Source organism: Salmo trutta, chromosome 28, assembly GCF_901001165.1.
Source record: "Salmo trutta chromosome 28, fSalTru1.1, whole genome shotgun sequence".
Taxonomy (NCBI): Eukaryota; Metazoa; Chordata; class Actinopteri; order Salmoniformes; family Salmonidae; genus Salmo; species Salmo trutta.
Window position 1 is genome coordinate 10,081,713 of NC_042984.1, and position 26,809 is coordinate 10,108,521.

General features: G+C 45.2%; 1 protein-coding gene across 1 annotated transcript; it reads left to right on the plus strand.

Moving 5' to 3' along the window:
- Positions 1–1,001: 1,001 nt before the first annotated feature.
- Positions 1,002–26,146, plus strand: LOC115165436 (innate immunity activator protein-like). Its single transcript, XM_029718539.1, has 10 exons — positions 1,002–1,121; positions 15,080–15,167; positions 15,461–15,594; positions 17,787–17,909; positions 18,156–18,396; positions 19,515–19,568; positions 19,672–19,942; positions 20,153–20,326; positions 20,934–21,705; positions 24,974–26,146. The coding sequence occupies exons 2-10, from the start codon at positions 15,113–15,115 to the stop codon at positions 25,067–25,069; spliced, it is 1,920 nt and encodes a 639-aa protein (XP_029574399.1). The 5' UTR covers positions 1,002–1,121; positions 15,080–15,112; the 3' UTR covers positions 25,070–26,146.
- The last annotated feature ends 663 nt before the right edge of the window (positions 26,147–26,809 follow it).

Below are 26,809 nucleotides of genomic sequence, written 5' to 3' on the forward strand. Positions count from 1 at the left end.
TTGTCACGCATATAGCTAAACCCCCATAATGGCAGATGTTATGTGTATTAGTCCAATTCGTTTAATTAAATTGTTTGTTTATCTGTCGTTGTTGTTGTGGTTGTTCCTTTTCTTTTTTTAGCAATAAAGATTTCAACGATTACAAACATTCCCGTTTAAATAACCCTAGTGTTGTAGATTCTAGGGGACAACAACTGTGAGAATCAATACTTGGCCTGGCCAGCTCTCCTGCGCTCAACTCTTCCCCAAGGGCTCTTCAGTCTTTCACATGGATATGGGACTTTGTTTAATTAGCCGATCTTTTCATTCCATCACGGGATGAGAGAAGAAAGCTGGCCATCTGGAGTGATGAGGCGGGGGGAATGGTAGCTATAGCGACAGGCTCTCCCTCTCCCCTCTCCTCCCCGACCAGGCAAGTAAAGGGATGCTCCGTGGGGCGTTTGTGACTCTGGAGGTTGTTTTTTTTAATTGATTTTAATGTATTCTACAATCCATCATCCTCCTTCATTGAATTCAAATACCTTTATATATATATATATCTCTTAGAACTAGTCAAAATAGCATGAAAAAAGTTTGATGTAATTGTGGATGCATGTCACGCATTTGAGTTGTATGTCATTCTATTATTCAAGAGGCATGCTCCATCACACAGTCCTACCAGCCAGCTGTCCACCGGCACTCGTCTCTGCCCCTCCCACAAACTTTTCTTTCCTCCGGCTATTCTTCTCGATCTCCCCTTTCAGTCGTATAATGCCCCCTTCCCCTCCTCCGAGAGTCCTGTCTGTGTCAATGGGGCAGAGCGTGTCTGGACAAACAAAAAAAAGTGAAAACGTAAGGAGGAATTATCCAAAATGAAGTTAGATTTAACTTTTTTATTCTTTTAAAAACTCATCCAGAAACTATACCCAGTCAAAGAAAAAAAATCTGTTAAAATTCTAAAAGTTCGCAGCACGCTCCTCTCTCTTTCTAGAGAACGGATTGATCCGAGGACAGACGTCCCACCATAGAACGAAACGCCCCCAACACCCATCACACATGTGACCCGAGATAGACTCCGCACATTTCTTCAACGAGGGGCTGTGGTGAAGTCCTCAGGATTGTTGGACCAACGCTTTTAAAAGGTAAAAATAACTATCACATTTCATAAACGTATTGTTATATGGCACAGTGAGAATACAGTTACAATAACTGGGTGTACAGTCAGGTTGTAACAATGTAGACAGTTTAAAACTATGCAAAGTTACTGTATCATTATCAGATGAACGTATAGACGTTCCAACAGGACAACTGATGCACAGTTTCAATCGATGAGTTTGGCGGCGATTCTTCAGAATGCATTTTATCTGTGTGAGTGTGACTGACTATGAGGATGACTTTTTCAACTGTGATATATCTGAAAAGTTCTCTTTGATTCAGACATGAAATATTTGACAGACATTAGATGAGCAACTCTCAGCGGTGCTGTTGTTTTACATGGTTATTATTGGTCTGATAAACGGTGAGTCATATGAGCGTTGCTTTAAGTTGACCTCTTAGACCCAGAATTAAAGCTGCAATAGACCTAACATATTACTAGTTGAGAGTGTGTTGTTTATACACCACACTAGTTATCTTAATGATACAATCACCAGTAGATCCTGTCAATCAATCAATAAAATGTATTTATAAAGCCCTTTTTACATCAGCCGATGACACAAAGTGCTATACAGAAACCCAGCCTAAAACCCCAAACAGCAAGCAATGCAGATGTAGAAGCACGGTGGCCAGGAAAAAGTCCCCAGAAAGGCAGGAACTTAGGAAGAAACCTAGAGAGGAACACGTCTCTGAGGGGATTATAACAGTACATGGCCAAGTTGTTCAAATGTTCATAGATGACCAACAGGGTCAAATAATAATAATCACAGTGGTTGTAGAGGGTGGAACAGGTCAGCACCTCAGGAGTAAATGTCATTTGGCTTTTCATAGTCGATCATTCAGAGTTAGAGACAGCAGGTGCGGTAGAGAGAGAGAGAGACAAAAACAGCAGGTCTGGGACAAGGTAGCACGTCCAGTGAACAGGTCAGGGTTCCATAGCCGCAGGCAGAACAGTTGAAACTGGAGCAGCAGCACGACCAGATGGACTGGGGACAGCAAGGAGTCATCAGGCCAGGTTGTCCTGATGCATGGTCCTAGGGCTCAGGTCCTCTGAGAGAAAGAGAGAGAGGAGAGGGAGCATACTTAAATTCACACAGGACACCAGATAAGACAGGAGAAATACTCCAGATATAACAGACTGACCCTAGCCCCCCGACACATAAACTATTGCAGCATAAATACTGGAGGCTGAGACAGGAGGGGTCAGGAGACACTGCGGCCCCGTCCGACGATACCCCCGGACAGGGTCAAACAGGCAGGATATAACCCCACCCACTTTGCCAAAGCACAGCCCCCACACCACTAGAGGGATATCTGCAACCACCAACTTACCATCCTGAGACAAGGCCAAGGATAGCCCACGAAGATCTCCCCCACAGCACAACCCGGGGGGGGGGCACCAACCCGGACAGGAAGATCACGTCAGTGACTCAACCCACTCAAGTGACTCACCCCTCCTAGGGACGGCATGGAAGAGCACCAGTAAGCCAGTGACTCAGCCCTCCTAGGGACGGCATGGAAGAGCACCAGTAAGCCAGTGACTCAGCCCTCCTAGGGACGGCATGGAAGAGCACCAGTAAGCCAGTGACTCAGCCCCCGTAATAGGGTTAGAGGCAGAGAATCCCAGTGGAGAGAGGGGAACCGGCCAGGCAGAGACAGCAAGGGTGGTTCGTTGCTCCAGTGCCTTTCAGTTCACCTTCACACTCCTGGGCCAGACTACACTCAATCATAGGACCTACTGAAGAGATGAGTCTTCAATAAAGACTTAAAGGTTGAGACCGAGTCTGAGTCTCTCACATGGATAGGCAGACCATTCCATAAAAATGGAGCTCTATAGGAGAAAGCCCTGCCTCCATCTGTTTGCTTAGAAATTTAGGGACAATAAGGAGGCCTTGCCTAGTTAAATAAAGGTAAAATGTACAGCAGGACCAAATCGGAAAGATATGTAGGAGCAAGCCCATGTAATGCTTTGTAGATTAGTAATAAAACCTTGAAATCAGCCATTGCCTTAACAGGAAGCCAGTGTAGGGAGGCTAGCACTGGAGTAATATAATTTTTTTTGGTTCTAGTCAAGATTCTAGCAGCTGTGTTTAGCACAAACATAAGTTTATTTAGTACTTTATCCGGGTAGCCGGAAAGTAGAGCATTGCAGTAGTCTAATCTAGAAGTGACAAAAGCATGGATACATTTTTCTGCATCATTTCTGGACAGAAAGTTAATGATTTTTGCAATGTTACATATATGGAAAAAAGCTGTCCTTGAAACAGTCTTGATATGTTCGTCAAAAGAGAGATCAGGGTCCAGAGTAACGCCGAGGTCCTTCACAGTTTTATTTGAGACGACTGTACAACCATCAAGATTAATTGTCAGATCCAACAGAAGATCTCTTTGTTTCTTGGGACCTAGAACGAGCATCTCTGTTTTGTCCGAGTTTAAAGTGGAACATTTGCCGCCATCCACATCCTTATGTCTGAAACACAGGCTTCCAGGGAGGGCAATTTTGGGGCTTCACCATGTTTCATCAAAATGTACAGAGACAGAGACCATAGAGGACAGCATTAATACAGAGACCATAGAGGACAGCATTAATACAGAGACCATAGAAGACAACATTAATACAGCCTTCCCTGTAGCTCAGTTGGTAGAGCATGGTGTTTGCAACGCCAGGGTTGTGGGTTCGATTCCCACGGGGGGCCAGCACAGAAATGAAATGTATGCATTCACTACTGTAAGTTGCTCTGGATAAGAGCGTCTGCTAAATGACTTAAAGGTAAATGTAAATGTACAGCTGTGTATCGTCCGCATAGCAGTGAAAGTTAACATTGTGTTTCCGAATGACATCACCAAGAGGTAAAATAGACATGTTGAAGGCACTTTACACAGGAAGATGAGTCAAAAGGACCTAACGGTCTCCATATTGCACATAACAAGCCTTTTCAGTCTTTGTATAAAAAAAACGGTTGTTTGCATCCATTGACACTAAACAATTTACGTTTTTTAAATTTTTGACAAACAACCCCCACTGACCTACAGTAAAACACCTCAGTGTTACTTCTACTTCAAACACTATATGCAAAGCTGAATGTGTTACTATTGTCCAGATGAATGTGTTACTATTGTCCAGATGAATGTGTTACTATTGTCAAGATGAATGTGTTACTATTGTCAAGTTGAATGTGTTACTATTGTCAAGATGAATGTGTTACTATTGTCAAGATGAATGTGTTACTATTGTCAAGATGAATGTGTTACTATTGTCAAGTTGAATGTGTTACTATTGTCAAGATGAATGTGTTACTATTGTCAAGATGAATGTGTTACTATTGTCAAGATGAATGTGTTACTATTGTCAAGATGAATGTGTTACTATTGTCAAGTTGAATGTGTTACTATTGTCAAGATGAATGTGTTACTATTGTCAAGATGAATGTGTTACTATTGTCCAGATGAATGTGTTACTATTGTCCAGATGAATGTGTTACTATTGTCCAGATGAATGTGTTACTATTGTCAAGATGAATGTGTTACTATTGTCAAGATGAATGTGTTACTATTGTCAAGTTGAATGTGTTACTATTGTCAAGATGAATGTGTTACTATTGTCAAGATGAATGTGTTACTATTGTCAAGTTGAATGTGTTACTATTGTCAAGATGAATGTGTTACTATTGTCAAGATGAATGTGTTACTATTGTCAAGTTGAATGTGTTACTATTGTCAAGATGAATGTGTTACTATTGTCAAGATGAATGTGTTACTATTGTCCAGATGAATGTGTTACTATTGTCAAGATGAATGTGTTACTATTGTCAAGCACATGGGTGGATTAAATAGGGTGAAGCCGAACAGAGAGGCTATAAATAGGAGAAGAAGCTAAATCTGTCAGAGTCACACATCCTGTTACCATAATTTACAGGGGTTGACCACTATTAAGTCGTGTTGAGGCCCGGAGGGTCAAAGAGAGCCATGTGTCTTGATCTTGGTGAACAATGGGTTATCTCCTCTATGGTCTCTGTATTAATGCTGTCCTCTATGGTCTCTGTGTTAATGCTGTCATCTATGGTCTCTGTATTAATGCTGTCATATATGGTCTCTGTATTAATGCTGTCATCTATGGTCTCTGTATTAATGCTGTCATCTATGGTCTCTGTATTAATGCTGTCCTCTATGGTCTCTGTATTAATGCTGTCATCTATGGTCTCTGTATTAATGCTGTCATCTATGGTCTCTGTATTAATGCTGTCCTCTATGGTCTCTGTATTAATGCTGTCCTCTATGGTCTCTGTGTTAATGCTGTCATCTATGGTCTCTGTATTAATGCTGTCATATATGGTCTCTGTATTAATGCTGTCATCTATGGTCTCTGTATTAATGCTGTCATCTATGGTCTCTGTATTAATGCTGTCCTCTATGGTCTCTGTATTAATGCTGTCATCTATGGTCTCTGTATTAATGCTGTCATCTATGGTCTCTGTATTAATGCTGTCCTCTATGGTCTCTGTATTAATGCTGTCCTCTATGGTCTCTGTGTTAATGCTGTCATCTATGGTCTCTGTATTAATGCTGTCCTCTATGGTCTCTGTATTAATGCTGTCATCTATGGTCTCTGTATTAATGCTGTCATCTATGGTCTCTGTATTAATGCTGTCCTCTATGGTCTCTGTATTAATGCTGTCATCTATGGTCTCTGTATTAATGCTGTCCTCTATGGTCTCTGTATTAATGCTGTCATCTATGGTCTCTGTATTAATGCTGTCATCTATGGTCTCTGTATTAATGCTGTCATCTATGGTCTCTGTATTAATGCTGTCATCTATGGTCTCTGTATTAATGCTGTCCTCTATGGTCTCTGTGTTAATGCTGTCATCTATGGTCTCTGTATTAATGCTGTCATATATGGTCTCTGTATTAATGCTGTCATCTATGGTCTCTGTATTAATGCTGTCATCTATGGTCTCTGTATTAATGCTGTCCTCTATGGTCTCTGTATTAATGCTGTCATCTATGGTCTCTGTATTAATGCTGTCATCTATGGTCTCTGTATTAATGCTGTCCTCTATGGTCTCTGTATTAATGCTGTCCTCTATGGTCTCTGTGTTAATGCTGTCATCTATGGTCTCTGTATTAATGCTGTCCTCTATGGTCTCTGTATTAATGCTGTCATCTATGGTCTCTGTATTAATGCTGTCATCTATGGTCTCTGTATTAATGCTGTCCTCTATGGTCTCTGTATTAATGCTGTCATCTATGGTCTCTGTATTAATGCTGTCCTCTATGGTCTCTGTATTAATGCTGTCATCTATGGTCTCTGTATTAATGCTGTCATCTATGGTCTCTGTATTAATGCTGTCATCTATGGTCTCTGTATTAATGCCGTCATCTATGGTCTCTGTATTAATGCTGTCATCTATGGTCTCTGTATTAATGCTGTCCTCTATGGTCTCTGTATTATGGTCTCTGTGTTAATGCTGTCCTCTATGGTCTCTGTGTTAATGCTGTCATCTATGGTCTCTGTATTAATGCTGTCATCTATGGTCTCTGTATTAATGCTGTCCTCTATGGTCTCTGTATTATGGTCTCTGTATTAATGCTGTCCTCTATGGTCTCTGTGTTAATGCTGTCATCTATGGTCTCTGTATTAATGCTGTCATATATGGTCTCTGTATTAATAATGCCCTCTATAGTCTCTGTATTAATGTTGTCTTCTATGGTCTCTGTATTAATGCTGTCCTCTATGGTCTCTGTATTAATGCTGTCCTCTATGATCTCTGTATTAATGCTGTCCTCTATGGTCTCTGTATTATGGTCTCTGTATTATGGTCTCTGTGTTAATGCTGTCCTCTATGGTCTCTGTATTAATGCTGTCCTCTATGGTCTCTGTATTAATGCTGTCCTCTATGGTCTCTGTGTTAATGCTGTCCTCTATGGTCTCTGTGTTAATGCTGCCGTCTATGGTCTCTGTGTTAATGCTGTTCTCTATGGTCTCTTTATTAATGCTGTCCTCTATGGTCTCTGTATTAATGTTGTCCTCTATGGTCTCTGTATTATGGTCTCTGTGTTAATGCTGTCCTATATGGTCTCTGTATTAATGCTGTCCTCTATGGTCTCTGTATTAATGCTATCCTCTATGGTCTCTGTATTAATGCTGTCCTCTATGGTCTCTGTATTATGGTCTCTTTATTAATGCTGTCCTCTATGGTCTCTGTATTAATGTTGTCCTCTATGGTCTCTGTATTATGGTCTCTGTATTAATGCTGTCCTCTATGGTCTCTGAATTACTGTTGTCCTCTATGGTCTCTGTATTATGGTCTCTGTGTTAATGCTATCCTCTATGGTCTCTGTATTTATGCTGTTCTTGGTCTGTAGCAGAGCTGCTGTGTCTGCCTAGCATATGGCCTCCACTGCGAGGGATCAGGCAACTGTGTATGTGGGAGGGAGGTTCATTCTCTCCATGCTGGTGTGGTGATGTAATTAGAATGAATGACTTTAGAATTCCCATTCTATTCATTCTAATTCTATGGTTGTGGAATTTCAGATGTTCTTCTCTCCCATCTCTGCCCATTGTTTTACCACTATGTTGATGGACACATATTTTGACTTTACAGTACTGTTGGTCTAGATAAGATGATCTAAGAAAGAGAGTGTGTGTGTATAAAACCCCTCTGAAATCACTCTCACTCACTCACTCACTCACTCACTCACTCACTCACTCACTCACTCACTCACTCACTCACTCACTCACTCACTCACTCACTCACTCACTCACTCACTCACTCACTCACTCACTCACTCACTCAGTCATGCACATTTTGGGGATCTCGAGGGGCGCAGTGGTCTAAGACACTGCATCTCAGTGCAAGAGGTGTCACTGCAGTACCTGGTTCAAATCCAGGCTGTATCACATCTGACCGTGATTGGGAGTCCCATAGGGTGGCGCACAATTGGTCCAGCGTTGTCTGGGTTTGACTGGGGTAGGCTGTCATTGTAAATAAGAATTTGTTCTTAACTGACTTGCCTGGTTAAATAAAGGTTAAATAAAACATGGAATCCCTTTCCTCCTCTCCAGCAGACCATGTTGTGTATATACAGACAGAACAGAATGGATCCATTTTCCTATTGACCAGCCTCTGAAATCAGACATGCTGTAAAGTAATTTAATTTCTTCAATAGTATCAGCATTCACTAGAGAATCTTAATTACAGGCTTCACATAGGCCTTGGTTTGGTTTCAGTTGAACACACACACACACATATACAAACACACACACATGACACACACATCATCATCATCATCTCCTGTAAACAAACAGTTTCCCGTTAGATTAGTTAGTTTAGTTTTCACAGTCCGGCAAGCAGAGGGGAATGAGGATGGGAGTAACAGAAGCAGTGATCCTGACAAGCCATCCTTAGATTGCTGTGATCACTGATCATCACAGGACTTTGGGGAAGTTAGCTTGTTATGACAAAGCAATGAAGCCATGGTCTACTGTAAAGTGGAGCATAAGGTAACAGTAATACTACAGGAAATGCTGAGATATTTGGCTACTCTTGACCCAATGGAGTGGAGCTGACCCAAATTAGTCGACTGGTTGATTGTTTGGTCGATAGGCTGTTGGTCGACCAAGAAAATTGAGCACACAGCCATGCAATCTCCATAGACAAACATTGGCAGTAGAATGGCCTTACTGAAGAGCTCAGTGACTTTCAACGTGGCATTGTCATAGCATGCCACCTTTCCAACAACTCAGTTCGTCAAACTTCTGGCCTGCTAGAGCTGCCCCGGTCAACTGTAAGCCGCAAAGTGGTAGGCCACACAAGCTAAGAGAACGGAACCGCCGAGTGCTTCATCAATAAGTGCATCGATGACATCGTCCCCACAGTGACTGTACGTACATACCCCAACCAGAAGCCATGGATTACAGGCAGCATCCGCACTGAGCTAAAGGCTAGAGCTGCTGCTTTCATGGTGCGGGACTCTAACCTGGAAGCTTATAAGAAATCCCGCTATGCCCTCCGACGAATCATCAAACAGTCAAAGCTTCAATACCGGACAATGATCAAATCGTACTACACCGGCTCTGACACTCGTCGGATGTGGCAGGGCTTGCAAGCCATTACAGACTACAACGGGAAGCACAGCCGAGAGCTGCCCAGTGACACGAGCCTACCAGACGAGCTAAACTACTTCTATGCTCGCTTTGAGGCAAATAACACTGAAACATGCATGAGAGCACCAGCTGTACCGGAAGACTGTGTGATCACGCTCTCCGCAGCCGATGTAAGACCTTTAGACAGGTCAACATTCACAAGGCCGCAGGGCCAGACGGATTACCAGGATGTGTACTGCGAGCTTGCGCTGACCAACTAGCAAGTGTCTTCATTGACATTTTCAACCTCTCCCTGTCTGAGTCTGTAATACCAACATGTTTCAAGCAGACCACCATAGTGCCTGTGGCCAAGAACACTAAGATAACCTGCCTAAATGACAACCGACCCGTAGCACTCCTGTAACAATGAAATGCTTTGAAAGGCTGGTCATGGCTCACATAAACACCATCATCCCAGAAACCCTAGACCCACTCCAATTTGCATACCACCCCAACAAATCCACAGATGATGCCGTCTCTATTGCACTCCACACTGCCCTTTCCCACCTGGACAAAAGGAACACCTATGTGAGAATGCTATTCATTGACTACAGCTCAGCATTCAACACCATAGTGCCCACAAAGCTCATCAATAAGCTAAGGACCCTGGGACTAAACACCTCCCTCTGCAACTGGATCCTGGACTTCCTGACGGGCCGCCCCCAGGTGGTAAGGGTAGGTAACACCACATCCGCCACGCTGATCCTCAACACAGGGGCCCCTCAGGGGTGTGTGCTCAGCCCCCTTCTGTACTCCCTGTTCACTCATGACTGCATGGCCAGGCACAACTCCAACACCATCATTAAGTTTGCCGATGACACAACAGTTTTAGGCCTGATCACCGACAACAACGAGACAGCGTATAGGGAGGAGGTCAGAGACCTGGCCGTGTGGTGCCAGGACCACAACCTCTCCCTCAACGTGATCAAGACAAAGGAGATGATTGTGGACTACAGGAAAAAGAGTACCGAGCACACCACCATTCTCCTCGACGGGGCTGCAGTGGAGCAGGTTGAGAGCTTCTAGTTCCTTGGTGTCCATATCACCAACAAACTAACATGGTCCAAACACACTAAGACAGTCGTGAAGAGGGCATGACAAAACCTATTCCCCCTCAGGAGACTGAAAAGATTTGTCATGGGTCCTAAGTTCCTCAAAAGGTTCTACAGCTGCACCATCGAGACCATCCTGACTGGTTGCATCACTGCCTGGTATGGCAAGGCACTACAGAGGGAGACTTTATGGCAAATTATTTCGTCTTGGCATAGGTTTACAACTTATAGAAAGGTCCTGAATAATGCTGTACTCCAATCCAACCACTCAGTAGACCTTGGCCTCAGGCAACCACAGACATTGTGAAAGTCTTAGGAGAGTTATGGGGTGTAAGTGGGCGAAACACCACATTACCCTGCCTCTGCCTGCCTCTGAGTTCCTCTGAGTTCCTGTTTTTTATTACAGTCAGTGTCTGAGTCAGGGAGTTCCCCTTATGTAGGTCTCTACCTCACTCCACTTCCCCCACTCAGACCTAGCCCTGTTTCCCCCTCTCTCTGTCTGAATATGCTGTTTCTGCTCATATCAGTTTGTATTTAAGGTTAGAGTCCCTCTTCCTTTCCACTGTCTCACTGTAGGCCCCTACCTCAGCCCTCTTCCTTCCACTGTCTCACTGTAGGCCCCTTCCTCAGCCCTCTTCCTTCCACTGTCTCACTGTAGGCCCCTACCTCTTCCTTCCACTGTCTCACTGTAGGCCCCTACCTCAGCCCTCTTCCTTCCACTGTCTCACTGTAGGCCCCTACCTCAGCCCTCTTCCTTCCACTGTCTCACTGTAGGCCCCTTCCTCAGCCCTCTTCCTTCCACTGTCTCACTGTAGGCCCCTACCTCAGGCCTTTCCTTCCACTGTCTCACTGTAGGCCCCTACCTCTTCCTTCCACTGTCTCACTGTAGGCCCCTACCTCAGCCCTCTTCCTTCCACTGTCTCACTGTAGGCCCCTTCCTCAGCCCTCTTCCTTCCACTGTCTCACTGTAGGCCCCTACCTCTTCCTTCCACTGTCTCACTGTAGGCCCCTACCTCAGCCCTCTTCCTTCCACTGTCTCACTGTAGGCCCCTACCTCAGGCCCTTCCTTCCACTGTCTCATTGTAGGCCCCTACCTCAGCCCTCTTCCTTCCACTGTCTCACTGTAGGCCCCTACCTCAGCCCTCTTCGTTTCACTGTCTCACTGTAGGCCCCTACCTCAGCCCTCTTCCTTCCACTGTCTCACTGTAGGCCCCTACCTCAGCCCTCTTCCTTCCACTGTCTCACTGTAGGCCCCTACCTCAGGCCTTTCCTTCCAATGTCTCACTGTAGGCCCCTACCTCAGGCCCTTCCTTCCAATGTCTCACTGTAGGCCCCTACCTCAGGCCCTTCCTTCCACTGTCTCATTGTAGGCCCCTACCTCAGCCCTCTTCCTTCCACTGTCTCACTGTAGGCCCCTACCTCAGCCCTCTTCCTTCCACTGTCTCACTGTAGGCCCCTACCTCAGGCCCTTCCTTCCAATGTCTCACTGTAGGCCCCTACCTCAGGCCCTTCCTTCCAATGTCTCACTGTAGGCCCCTACCTCAGGCCCTTCCTTCCAATGTCTCACTGTAGGCCCCTACCTCAGGCCCTTCCTTCCAATGTCTCACTGTAGGCCCCTACCTCAGGCCCTTCCTTCCAATGTCTCACTGTAGGCCCCTACCTCAGGCCCTTCCTTCCACTGTCTCATTGTAGGCCCCTACCTCAGCCCTCTTCCTTCCAATGTCTCACTGTAGGCCCCTACCTCAGGCCCTTCCTTCCACTGTCTCATTGTAGGCCCCTACCTCAGCCCTCTTCCTTCCACTGTCTCACTGTAGGCCCCTACCTCAGCCCTCTTCCTTCTACTGTCTCACTGTAGGCCCCTACCTCAGCCCTCTTCCTTTCACTGTCTCACTGTAGGCCCCTACCTCAGCCCTCTTCCTTCCACTGTCTCACTGTAGGCCCCTACCTCAGGCCCTTCCTTCCAATGTCTCACTGTAGGCCCCTACCTCAGGCCCTTCCTTCCAATGTCTCACTGTAGGCCCCTACCTCAGGCCCTTCCTTCCAATGTCTCACTGTAGGCCCCTACCTCAGCCCTCTTCCTTCCACTGTCTCATTGTAGGCCCCTACCTCAGCCCTCTTCCTTCCAATGTCTCACTGTAGGCCCCTACCTCAGGCCCTTCCTTCCACTGTCTCATTGTAGGCCCCTACCTCAGCCCTCTTCCTTCCACTATCTCATTGTAGGCCCCTACCTCAGCCCTCTTCCTTCCACTGTCTCACTGTAGGCCCCTACCTCAGCCCTCTTCCTTCCAATGTCTCACTGTAGGCCCCTACCTCAGCCCTCTTCCTTCCACTGTCTCACTGTAGGCCCCTACCTCAGGCCCTTCCTTCCACTGTCTCACTGTAGGCCCCTACCTCTTCCTTCCACTGTCTCATTGTAGGCCCCTACCTCAGGCCCTTCCTTCCACTGTCTCACTGTAGGCCCCTACCTCAGCCCTGTTCCTTTCCACTCTCCTCCTCCTGCTGTTGTCTCAGTGTTGGCCCAACCAACCAGCGCTCCTCCTCGACTGGATCAGCAGTTATTGAACCCACAGCAGATTATCCAGACTGGTGGATACAGGTAGCCTAGTGGTTAAGAGCGTTGGGTCGGTAACCGAGAGGTCGCTGGTGCGAATCCCTGAGCCGACTAGGTGAAAATTCTGTCTGTGCCGTGCCATTGAGCCTATTCTCTATATAGAAGACATGGGTCCTGGTCAAAAGTAGTGCACTTTAAAGGGAATAGGGTTCCATTTGGGACATTCCCAGGGTGATGAGTCTAGATAGGACCAGTGGATTATTTGCACTTGGTAACCCACAGCGGCTAAGGCAACATGACCTGAATGTGTAGAGACGTGAGCTACATGAGTTCCTTCCGTCTGTTGACATACTGAAGTTGTGTTTTTAGACATAGATACAGAAGATTCATGTCAACAGCTCAAATAGCTGCCCAGTCTAAAGGAAGTTATTTCCAGCAGTGTAGTGGTCTTGGGATGTGCCCAAAATTGCATCCTATTACCTATATAGTGCACAACCTTTGACCAGAGCTATGGGCACTATATAGGGAGTAGGGTGCCATTTCAGACGCACACTTGGTCTACACTGACCTGTTCAATCTATCTAGAAAATCTAGAACAGGATCATCTATTGTGGATGTTGATGGAGAGAGAGTGCTTGCGTGTACACTGATTTAAAGCAACGATATGAGTGATAGGCTGTTTTAAAACTCTATCTGCAATTAAAACAGTAACTGAAAGCCAGAGGGAGATGGGTGAATTAGACACACATTCAGGCTTTATATTACTGTAGCATAGGCTGCGCTGCTGCAAATGTAGGCCTACCTGTCACAAGAAAAAATGTTACAATGGTGAGATGATACATAGGTCTACAGTACATTCATTGTGAACTACTCTCCATACTGAGATGGTCTGTCCCCACCCTGAGCGTTGATTCATCACGCCGAGGCCGTAGAGAGGCCATATTTAGACATTGCATATAATTAAAAAGTTCAATTTCACGCCATGCTGTTCATATAAATAATTTATTATAATTTATCGGTTTCTCGCAGTTATGTATCCCGGGAAAGGGAGTGGTTTTGGGTGGTAAATCTCAGTAACCGGGTTCCCGCCATTCAACCCTAGTACACACACACACACACACACACACACACACACACACACACACACACACACACACACACACACACACACACACACACACACACACACACACACACACACACACACACACACACACACACAATAGAATGGATCATAAACATTGTTTATGTGTTCAACAGTGTGAGAATGTACAAGTGAAATCCTAGATGTGCTATATCATGAATCTTCAGTGTCTTTCTGTGAGCTGGCTGATGCTACAGAGACAGGCTCAGCATTGAGACATTGTTCCACTTCAAAAGCCCCTCGAGGGTTGTTTCTCTGGACACTGGTTGAATGGAGCGCTGTTGGTGTGTGTGTGTGACTGGGAGGGGGAACAGGTGCAGTCCATGAGAGGGGTAATTCCCTTGCCCTGCAGCCATCTGCTTTCCTGTTCTCTTTTTTGGGGGTGCGGTGGTGCGTCCCTTTTAAACGCCCTCTGACATTCCGTATGGCAACACACACACACTCCCCTCGGAGAACAGCGGTGCACCCTGTGACCGTTGCCATAGCGTCCGGTTTCGGATTAACCCCTGGTCCCCTCACACATGTGCCGAGTCAAGCATGGGGGCTGCGGCCTATTGTGAAGGGCGAACAGGGCAGGAGGGAGGGAGAACAGGGCAGGAGGGAGGGAGGGAGAACAGGGCAGGAGGGAGGGAGAACAGGGCAGGGGGAGCGAGAACAGGGCAGGAGGGAGGGAGAACAGGGCAGGGGGAGGGAGAACAGGGCAGGAGGGAGGGAGAACAGGGCAGAAGGGAGGGAGAACAGGGCAGGGGGGAGGGAGAACAGGGCAGAGGGAAGGGAGAAGGGGGAGGAGGGAGAGAGAACAGGGCAGGAGGGAGGGAGAACAGGGCAGGACGGAGGGAGAAGGGAGAGGAAGGAGAAGAAGAGAGATAAGAGGAAGGAGAGAGCTAGTGGATCAGAATAAAAAGAGTCATTCGGCATCAGGAATGGAAACGTATATTTTGTAGGTGAAGCAATTTTCCCCTGTCCTGAGTGATCATAACGCTGGATGTGTTTTTTGGTGAATAAGGATGATTTAATAAATCTGATTGAAATATTTAACTATTTTCCAACAGGTTTTAACAGTGTGAAAATACCTTCCAACAGCCATGATGGATAAAGAGGAGATCAGTGACACTGACAGTGGGATCATTCTCAACTCTGGTAAGAGCTTAACACATCAACAATGCTGAACCCTAAATGTGAAGGCTTTAGATCCATTCTAGGTTCAGATATAAATCTTTACGGAAAGCACTGAATGCATTATTAATGCTGAGACCTAAATCTATCGTATCAAATATTGAACTTCAGAGATAAATTCAGCAGATATAGATTATAGACCAACTATCAATACACTAACAATCATTCATTCTGTGATAAAAGCTCCAAATGTGGCACCTTTGATGCCTGCATGAGACCTATGCTCTGTGGAAAAATCTCCATTAACATCATCTCAGGTCCCGACAGCCCCACGTTGCCAGTCAGGGACCTGACCACCCACACCCGGGTCATGAGGCTGAAGCACCAGGCTCTGGAGGACAGGCTGGAGCTGTGTCTACTGGACCTCAAGAAGCTCTGCATTAGAGAGGCTGTGAGTATTCACACTATTGTATTTATACATATCTATACCGGTGTTAAGATATATATATACAGTACCAGTCAAAAGTTGACACACCTACTCATTCCAGGGGTTTTCTACATTGTAGATTAATAGTGAATACATCAAACTATGAAATATCACATATGGAATCATGTAGTAACCAAAAAAGTGTTAAACAAATCAAAAAATATTTTATATATATATTTGAGATTCTTCAAAGTAGCTACCCTTTACCTTGATGACAGCTTTGCTCACTCTTGGCATTCTCTCAACCAGCTTCATGAGGAATGCTTTTCCAACAGTGTTGAAGGAGTTCCCACATATGGTGAGCACTTGTTGGCTGCTTTTCCTTCACTCTGTCCAACTCATCCCAAACCATCTCAGTTGGGTTGAGGTCGGGGGATTGTGGAGGCCAGGTCATCTGATGCAGCACTCCATCACTCTCCTTCTTGCTCAAATAACCCTCACACAGCCTGGAGGTGTGTTTTGGGTCATTGTCCTGTAGAAAAACAATTGATAGTCCCACTAAGTGCAAACCAGATGGGATGGCGTATCGCTGCAGAATACTGTGGTAGCCATGCTGGTTAAGTGTGCCTTGAATTCTAAATAAATCACTGACAGTGTCACCAGCAAAGCACCATCACACCTCCTCCTCCATGCTTCACGATGGGAACCACATGCAGAGATCATCCGGTCAACTACTCTTCGTCTCACAAAGACACGGTGGTTGGAACCAGAAATCTCACGTTTGGACTCATCAGACCAAATGTCCATTGCTCATGTTTCTTGGCCCAAGCAAGTCTCTTCTTATTGGTGTCCTTTAGTAGTGGTTTCTTTGCAGCAATTCGACCACGAAGGCCTGGTTCACACAGTCTCCTCTGAAGAATTGATGTTGAGATGTGTGTTACTTGAACTCTGTGACGCATTTATTTGGGCTGCAATTTCTGACGCTGGTAACTCTAATGAACTTATTGTCTGCATCAGAGGTAACTCTGGGTCTTCCTTTTCTGTGGTGTCCTCATGAGAGCCAGTTTCATCATAGCGCTTGATGGTTTTTGCGACTGCACTTGAAGAAACTTTCAAAGTTCTTGAAATTTTCCGCATTGACTGACCTTCATGTCTTAAAGTAATGATGTAGTGTCGTTTCTCTTTGCTTATTTAAGCTGTTCTTGCCATAATATGGACTTGGTCTTTTACCAAATAGAGCTATCTTCTGTATACCACCCATACCTTGTTTGAACAGAACTGATTGGCTCAAACGCACACCTGTTAATTGAAATGCATTCCAGGTGACTACCTCATGAAGCTGGTTGAGAGAATGCCAGAAGTGTGTAAAGCTGTCATCAAGGCAAAGGGTGGCTACTTTGAAGAATCTCAAATAAAATATATCCATATGGTGTTATTTCATAGTTTTGATGTCTTCACTATTATTCTACAACATAGAAAAATAAAGAAAAACCCTTGAATGAGTAGGTGTATCCAAACTTTTGACCGGTACTGTATATATATTTGCAAATAAATATACGTGTAACGATGTACACTGAGAGTCGGGAAGCAAGTTCAGGGAGTGAATACGTTTAATAAATGAACAAAACAAGAAACACAAACAGCTCACCGACATGAAGCAGGAACAATGACGACGGGGGAAGAAACCAAAAGGAGTGATATATAAAGGGCAGGTAATCAAGGAGGTGATGGAGTCCAGGTGAGTGTCATTATGGGCGTACCGCTGGTGACAGGTGTGCGCCCTAACGAGCAGCCTGGTGACCTAGAGGCCAGAGAGGGAATATACGTGACAATATGGGTGATGCAAACAATTACATTGATGGAAGCTACAATCTATCTGCAACATTAAAGCTGATCTACCCCCTAATAAAAAATATATAAAAAATATATAAAAAATATATAATATATATATATATATATATATATATATTTGCGTCATGGAGGCTGTGAGTGTCTAACCTAGCCTGAGACCTGAAGACCTATGTTAGCTCCCTGAGGTAATGCCTAGGTTGTAGTTCAGTGGGCTAACATAGGTCTCCTGCACGTCACAAGACTGAGTCTCATATTTACATACCAATGGTTCATAGAAGAGTTACAGACTGCTCTTTCAGCTGTAATCTCTTAGGGGTATGTTTAGAAATGACTTCAGTTGACTTTGGATTGTATTTATTTTACAGGAGCTGACAGGTAAGTTGTCTTCAGACTACCCCTTACTTCCTGATGAGAAGCCCCCTCGTGTCCGAAGGAGGATAGGAGCTACCTTCAAACTGGATGACAGTCTCATCCACCAGGATGGAGAGGTACTGACCAATATGAACCCTTTACACTTCCTATATTACACAGTATTGGTAATAGGTAAGGTCAGGAGATTTTCCTAACAATATGTTGTAAAGCTTATAAGCAAAGGCAAAGTGCATATCAGATAGAGAGATTTGAACACTGAATACAGTATTTATTTCCTTAAACCCAATCAAGAAGTCTATTAAATTGATAGTTCATTGTTATTCATCTAAGCTAAATAAAAATAAAAACTTTCTCTCATTCAGGATTCAGAGCTTCATTCCTTAGAGGCAGACCTGGCCTTGCAGCTCCAGATCGTTGAAGCGGCTCGTAGACTCTCAGTGGAGGAGCACCTGTCCAAACCACAGAAGAAGAGCAGGCTGCTGCAGTGTAAGAGGGAAGATAGGAAAGTCAAGGATCTCCAGGAAGCTGTGTTTCAGCACAGGATCAGAAACGAGTGCTCCTCTCCACCAACCAACAAGAACAACAACACAGCCAAACACAGAGGTGAATGCTGTGCCTGTGTTACTGCTGCCCCCATCTGGCCACATTGGGCTCTGCAGTCTGCAGGGAGCTCAGGTTAAACAGAATCACAGTTACTAAACATTGTGAGACTTCCGGGAACGCTTGCTAAGCAAACCAAGCAGACCAGGCTGGTGCTTGAGAAGTCGATGAGAGAAATGAAAAATGATTCCTTAGTTGTTAATTTTCTCTAAATCTAAAGGCACAACCTTGATTGGATCCCATTTCTTAAGTAGTTGAACATGTTATTACTCCAACCTCGTGAAAGTGACGAACTCACACGTTTTCATTTTTGCCAAAAACACATTTATATCGAAGGAGTGCCTTTGATTTTTATAGTTGTACTGTTGTTCATACTTAATTGGGACCAATTCATTTATACAGATATTTTAGGGATGAAAGCAACAGGATCACAGGAGGCCGGTGGCACCTTAATTGGGGAGGACGGCTCATAGTAATGGCTGGAACGGAATAAATGGAACGGTATCAGACACATCAAACACGTAGTTTCCAGGTGTTTAATACCAGTCATTCACTCCATTCCAGCCATTATTATGAGCCGTCCTCCCGTCAGCAGCCCCCTGTGGACAGGATATACTGAAGAAGTATTTCAGATACTATTTTCATTGGACAGTTAAGACCCGATGACATGTTTCTACACATGAGCTTAGCTAGCCAAGGTCGCCATGACATTGATTGACATGCAGTTTCTGCCTATCAAATGAAATGTATTTATAAAGCCCTTTTTATGTAAGCAGATGTCACAAAGTTCTTATACAGAAACCCAGCCTAAAGGTAATGCAGATGTATTAGCACAGTGGCTAGGAAAAACTTTCTAGAAAGGCTGGAACCTAGGAAGGTTCTAAGAGATTTTAAGAGTACATGGCCATTAAGGCTATGCCTATTTTCATACTGTGCTGTCTTTGGTTATATTCTCACTCAGTCCGATGGAGGTTGGAGTTTTTTATTTTTTATTCACAATTGTTTAGTTATTGAATCACATAAGCAGTACATGTCAGAAGAATTACAATGTTGATCCTTTCCACAACACCTTCCTCTAACTGAAGTCTTAAATAAAGCCTTTCTTTTATTTCTGTCCCCAGATCTGTGCATGTCTGACGACAGCTCCCTGTCTGATGCAGTGGCCCTGGACGATGGTGAGTTATCAACGAACACAGTAGAAATGCCAATACAATTCAACTATTCCAAAGTGTCATCATGTCTGACCCTTTCTATTGTGTCTCCTCGGTCTATCCATAGACTCTCTCTCTTCCTCATCATCTGTAGACCCACTCATACAGTCGTCTGTGGGCTCCCTGTCCCTCCAGTCCTCCTCCTCCCAGGGCAGTCTCCATCACACCTCAGCCCAGAGCCAGAGCCTCGGCTCCAGTTGCGGTGTGGAGCAGACCCAGACCTCCAGTATGGGCTCCAGCTGCAGTGTGGAGTTTCCTGAGCGCTCCCCCATCCAGAACTCCCCCTGGAGAGAGTCTAATCTGGACCAGTCCTATCTGAAACCTAACACACCTCTCAGGTAAGAGTCCATATCCTTTTTGGATCGGAACGCTGTTAGCCAATAAAGGTGGAGCAACTGAGTGTGCAGGTCCTACTTCACTACTCAAATATTTATTCTGCCCAGAACCCCATAAAAAGGGATTTGCTTTTGACTACATAACCTACATCTTCTAACTTCTAAACTAGCAGTTGTTTAAATCTCTTTCTCTCTCCCTCTTTTTCTGAGCAGAAGTCCAGTAGGGATCCCAGTAGGGACCCCAGTGTTCCCTGCAGACAGCAGAGTCCTGCCCTCCCACTTCCCCTCCATTAAGAACATGGCTCTGAGACATGGACAGATCAACTCCTCCAGCGCCCCCTCTACTCCAGAGCTGCACCTACGCAGACAGTACTCCCTGTCCTTCAGGTAACCAACCAATGCTTCACAACGTCACCACCGTTACACAGAACGTTACCACCATAACACTGACTGTCAACACCATAACACAGAACGTCAACACCATAACAGACTGTCAACACCATAACACAGAACGTCAACACCAGAACACAGAGCGTCAACACCATAACACAGAACGTCAACACCATAACACAGAACGTCAACACCAGAACACAGAACGTCAACACCAGAACACAGAACGTCAACACCAGAACACAGAACGTCAACAACAGAACACAGAACGTCAACACCATAACACAGAACATCACCATAACACAGACTGACAACACTATAACACAGAACGTAACCACCAGAACACAGAATGTCAACACCCTAATACAGAACGCCAACACCATAACACAGATAAAGGTGTTGATTACCTTTATTGTGTCTTCTTGTGTGTCTATTGTTGTGGGTGGGTAATAAGTTACATAAATTATATTGATAAAATACATTGACTAGATCGCATTTAATAATGAAGTTGTTGTATTAATTGCACAGTATAGGGAGACAGACATGCACTTTGTGTATCACAGTAGCTCACTTTTCTCTCCCCTGTCTTTTTTCCTCTTCTCAGGCTTCCCAGAAGTAAGCCCACTCATGACCTGGGTGAGGGACGTGGGAGAGCCAGGTTGCCACGCCGACGGCCAGAGTTCCTGGTTCGGTCTCCACAGTACGCCCCCCAGTGTCTGTACCAGTCCAGCTCTGAACACTCTGTCCCCTCCTACACCAACCCCCAGCGGCTGTACCAGTCCAGCTCTGAGGACAGCAGCTCTGAACACTCTCTCCCCTCCTACACCAGCCCCCCCAGCCGGGACACGGACAGAGATAATCACAAAGACAGGGAGGGCCCCGCATCTCCCGAGATCCCTAAGCTCTGCCCTCCTCCCTATGGCTTCCACTACGGAGCCCAAAGTCCCACCAGCCCTGCGTTGAATGGCTCCAGCTTTCACAAGAAAAACAACCAGCACCAGTCCTCTCCCAGCTTGAGAAGAATGGCAGAGGAAGGCACCTGTTCCCCTCTTTCCCCACAGGACCTGGGCAGTCCCCTGGGGAAGGGTCTTTACCTGTCCCCCTCCCGGCCCCCCCAGCCACAGCAGCAGCACAGACACTGGCAGCAGGGGCCCCCACCGTCATCCCCAAGGAGAGTTCTGAAGCCTCCACCCCCCTACACTCGCCTGGTACATACCCCGTCACTGAGGGAGTACCCCAACCAACCTGCCCGGGTGTTGCCCAGGGAGATGTTGTCAGACGAGCTCAAGTCCTGGAACCAGTTCCAGAAGTCGCGCCAGGGGTCGTTCAGAGCGAAGAGCCCCACGTCCCCTCACCTCCTCCCGCCCTACCTGCAGGTGAGGATACCCCCTAACACTCACCACCATTGCATTACCTACATCTCTCATTGATATTAGAACAGATAGATGTGGAGCTAAAGGAACGGGAATGTAATGTAGGGAGGCAGGTAGTCTAGTGGTTAGGAGTGTAATGTAATGTAGGGAGGCAGGTAGTCTAGAGGTTAGGAGTGTAATGTAATGTAGGGAGGCAGGTAGTCTAGCGGTTAGGAGTGTAATGTAATGTAATGTAGGGAGGCAGGTAGTCTAGCGGTTAGGAGTGTAATGTAATGTAGGGAGGCAGGTAGTCTAGTGGTTAGGAGTGTAATGTAATGTAGGGAGGCAGGTAGTCTAGCGGTTAGGAGTGTAATGTAATGTAGGGAGGCAGGTAGTCTAGCGGTTAGGAGTGTAATGTAATGTAGGGAGGCAGGTAGTCTAGCGGTTAGGAGTGTAATGTAATGTAATGTAGGGAGGCAGGTAGTCTAGTGGTTAGGAGTGTAATGTAATGTAGGGAGGCAGGTAGTCTAGCGGTTAGGAGTGTAATGTAATGTAATGTAGGGAGGCAGGCAGGTAGTCTAGCGGTTAGGAGTGTAGTGTAATGTAATGTAGGGAGGCAGGCAGGTAGTCTAGCGGTTAGGAGTGTAATGTAATGTAATGTAGGGAGGCAGGCAGGTAGTCTAGCGGTTAGGAGTGTAATGTAATGTAGGGAGGCAGGTAGTCTAGCGGTTAGGAGTGTAATGTAATGTAGGGAGGCAGGTAGTCTAGTGGTTAGGAGTGTAGTGTAATGTAATGTAGGGAGGCAGGTAGTCTAGTGGTTAGGAGTGTAATGTAATGTAGGGAGGCAGGTAGTCTAGTGGTTAGGAGTGTAATGTAATGTAGGGAGGCAGGTAGTCTAGCGGTTAGGAGTGTAATGTAATGTAGGGAGGCAGGTAGTCTAGCGGTTAGGAGTGTAATGTAATGTAGGGAGGCAGGTAGTCTAGCGGTTAGGAGTGTAATGTAATGTAGGGAGGCAGGTAGTCTAGCGGTTAGGAGTGTAATGTAATGTAATGTAGGGAGGCAGGTAGTCTAGTGGTTAGGAGTGTAGTGTAATGTAATGTAGGGAGGCAGGTAGTCTAGTGGTTAGGAGTGTAATGTAATGTAGGGAGGCAGGTAGTCTAGTGGTTAGGAGTGTAATGTAATGTAGGGAGGCAGGTAGTCTAGCGGTTAGGAGTGTAATGTAATGTAGGGAGGCAGGTAGTCTAGCGGTTAGGAGTGTAATGTAATGTAGGGAGGCAGGTAGTCTAGTGGTTAGGAGTGTAATGTAATGTAGGGAGGCAGGTAGTCTAGCGGTTAGGAGTGTAATGTAGGGAGGCAGGTAGTCTAGCGGTTAGTAGTGTAATGTAATGTAGGGAGGCAGGTAGTCTAGCGGTTAGGAGTGTAATGTAATGTAATGTAGGGAGGCAGGTAGTCTAGCGGTTAGGAGTGTAGTGTAATGTAGGGAGGCAGGTAGTCTAGCGGTTAGGAGTGTAATGTAATGTAGGGAGGCAGGTAGTCTAGTGGTTAGGAGTGTAATGTAATGTAGGGAGGCAGGTAGTCTAGCGGTTAGGAGTGTAATGTAATGTAATGTAGGGAGGCAGGTAGTCTAGCGGTTAGGAGTGTAATGTAATGTAGGGAGGCAGGTAGTCTAGCGGTTAGGAGTGTAATGTAATGTAGGGAGGCAGGTAGTCTAGTGGTTAGGAGTGTAATGTAATGTAGGGAGGCAGGTAGTCTAGTGGTTAGGAGTGTAATGTAATGTAGGGAGGCAGGTAGTCTAGTGGTTAGGAGTGTAATGTAATGTAATGTAGGGAGGCAGGTAGTCTAGCGGTTAGGAGTGTAATGTAATGTAGGGAGGCAGGTAGTCTAGCGGTTAGGAGTGTAATGTAATGTAATGTAGGGAGGCAGGTAGTCTAGCGGTTAGGAGTGTAATGTAATGTAGGGAGGCAGGTAGTCTAGCGGTTAGGAGTGTAATGTAATGTAATGTAGGGAGGCAGGTAGTCTAGCGGTTAGGAGTGTAATGTAATGTAGGGAGGCAGGTAGTCTAGCGGTTAGGAGTGTAGTGTAATGTAGGGAGGCAGGTAGTCTAGTGGTTAGGAGTGTAATGTAATGTAGGGAGGCAGGTAGTCTAGCGGTTAGGAGTGTAATGTAATGTAATGTAGGGAGGCAGGTAGTCTAGTGGTTAGGAGTGTAATGTAATGTAGGGAGGCAGGTAGTCTAGAGGTTAGGAGTGTAATGTAATGTAGGGAGGCAGGTAGTCTAGCGGTTAGGAGTGTAATGTAATGTAGGGAGGCAGGTAGTCTAGCGGTTAGGAGTGTAATGTAATGTAGGGAGGCAGGTAGTCTAGCGGTTAGGAGTGTAATGTAATGTAATGTAGGGAGGCAGGTAGTCTAGCGGTTAGGAGTGTAGTGTAATGTAGGGAGGCAGGTAGTCTAGTGGTTAGGAGTTTAGTGTAATGTAATGTAGGGAGGCAGGTAGTCTAGCGGTTAGGAGTGTAATGTAATGTAATGTAGGGAGGCAGGTAGTCTAGCGGTTAGGAGTGTAATGTAATGTAATGTAGGCAGGCAGGTAGTCTAGCGGTTAGGAGTGTAATGTAATGTAGGGAGGCAGGTAGTCTAGTGGTTAGGAGTGTAATGTAATGTAATGTAGGGAGGCAGGTAGTCTAGTGGTTAGGAGTGTAATGTAATGTAGGGAGGCAGGTAGTCTAGCGGTTAGGAGTGTAATGTAATGTAGTGAGGCAGGTAGTCTAGCGGTTAGGAGTGTAATGTAATGTAGGGAGGCAGGTAGTCTAGTGGTTAGGAGTGTAATGTAATGTAATGTAGGGAGGCAGGTAGTCTAGCGGTTAGGAGTGTAATGTAATGTAATGTAGGGAGGCAGGTAGTCTAGCGGTTAGGAGTGTAATGTAATGTAATGTAGGGAGGCAGGTAGTCTAGTGGTTAGGAGTGTAATGTAATGTAGGGAGGCAGGTAGTCTAGCGGTTAGGAGTGTAATGTAATGTAATGTAGGCAGGCAGGTAGTCTAGCGGTTAGGAGTGTAATGTAATGTAGGGAGGCAGGTAGTCTAGCGGTTAAAACCGTTGGGCCAGTAACCGAAAGGTTGATACTTCGAATCTCTGATCCTACAAGGTGAAACATCTGTTGATGTGTCGTAGATCAAGGAACTTAACCCTAAATGCTCCCGTAAGTCGCTCTGGATAAGAGTGTCTGCTAAATGACTAACATTTTAAGTATACATATAAATATAATGAACAGGAATGAAATGTGTTGTTGTGTTTCAGGGTCCCCACCAGAAGAGGATCCTTCAGAGGGCTGCAGATGGAACTCCTGTACAGTGGTTTGTTGAAGAGGACTCAGAGATCGTCAGCCAGGTGTAACCACATCCATATACTGTATACGGTACACAATATATATCTATATATATGCAGTATATGTCTCTGTCTGTAACCAGGGGGAGTTTCCCTACTGCAGTATATGTCTCTGTCTGTAACCAGGGGGAGTTTCCCTACTGCAGTATATGTCTCTGGCTGTAACCAGGGGGAGTTGCCCTACTGCAGTATATGTCTCTGTCTGTAACCAGGGGGAGTTTCCCTACTGCAGTATATGTCTCTGTCTGTAACCAGGGGGAGTTGCCCTACTGCAGTATATGTCTCTGGTTGTAACCAGGGGGAGTTGCCCTACTGCAGTATATGTCTCTGGCTGTAACCAGGGGGAGTTGCCCTACTGCAGTATATGTCTCTGGTTGTAACCAGGGGGAGTTGCCCTACTGCAGTATATGTCTCTGGTTGTAACCAGGGGGAGTTGCCCTACTGCAGTATATGTCTCTGGCTGTAACCAGGGGGAGTTGCCCTACTGCAGTATATGTCTCTGTCTGTAACCAGGGGGAGTTGCCCTACTGCAGTATATGTCTCTGGCTGTAACCAGGGGGAGTTTCCCTACTGCAGTATCTGTCTCTGGCTGTAACCAGGGGGAGTTGCCCTACTGCAGTATCTGTCTCTGGCTGTAACCAGGGGGAGTGTCCCTACTGCAGTATATGGCTCTGGCTGTAACCAGGGGGAGTTGCCCTACTGCAGTATATGTCTCTGGCTGTAACCAGGGGGAGTTGCCCTACTGCAGTATATGTCTCTGGCTGTAACCAGGGGGAGTTTCCCTACTGCAGTATATGTCTCTGGCTGTAACCAGGGGGAGTTGCCCTACTGCAGTATATGTCTCTGGCTGTAACCAGGGGGAGTTGCCCTACTGCAGTATATGTCTCTGGTTGTAACCAGGGGGAGTTGCCCTACTGCAGTATATGTCTCTGGCTGTAACCAGGGGGAGTTTCCCTACTGCAGTATGCTATGCTACACACGAGAGGGAAGGACTTTCTCTAGACTATTGAATATGTCTGTATTTTTGGAGTCAATGGACTCTGTGAGATTATATGTCCCTGGTGAGGGACAACTGTCCTCGACAAAATGAAGACCTTGGCTCCATGGGTAGTTGGGTACCATGATATGTATCTAGCTTGACCACTATTTTATCTAATGCTTTATGCAAAGCAAGTTTGACATTTCTATATAAAAGGCACTTTGCCAGTTTATTTATTTTATTTAAAAAATTAAGTTATTATTATTTCAGGTGTCAATTAGATTATTTTCTTCAGGTTAAATACGATATGTTTTTGTAACAAGTTTCATAAATTTGTTAATGACTACAACATATCAAGATAGCTTACTGTAGAAGTTATGTGTCTGGCACACATATTTGCACAACAAGATTCACGTAGTTTCCAAATGAAGGTACGCCATTCTTAATATAATTATTTCTTTATTTAATTTCTATATATTTGTTTTCTTTCTTTATCTATTACATCGGGAGTAATAAATCTGCAACATTCCTAATATAATTATGTATTTATTTAATTGAATGTCTACATTATCTTTGTTTTCTCTATCTATTAACTTAATGGATCCTTTAGAAGTAAAGGCACAACTGTCACTAAATCCTTAATATAATTGTATTATATTATTTTATAACATAATTTTGAAAATAGAACTAGAAAATGCTAGAAAGTGTCTGTTTCTCTGTGAGCTGTAGTACAATAACATGAAATAAGCTGAACATTAACCTGTTAAACT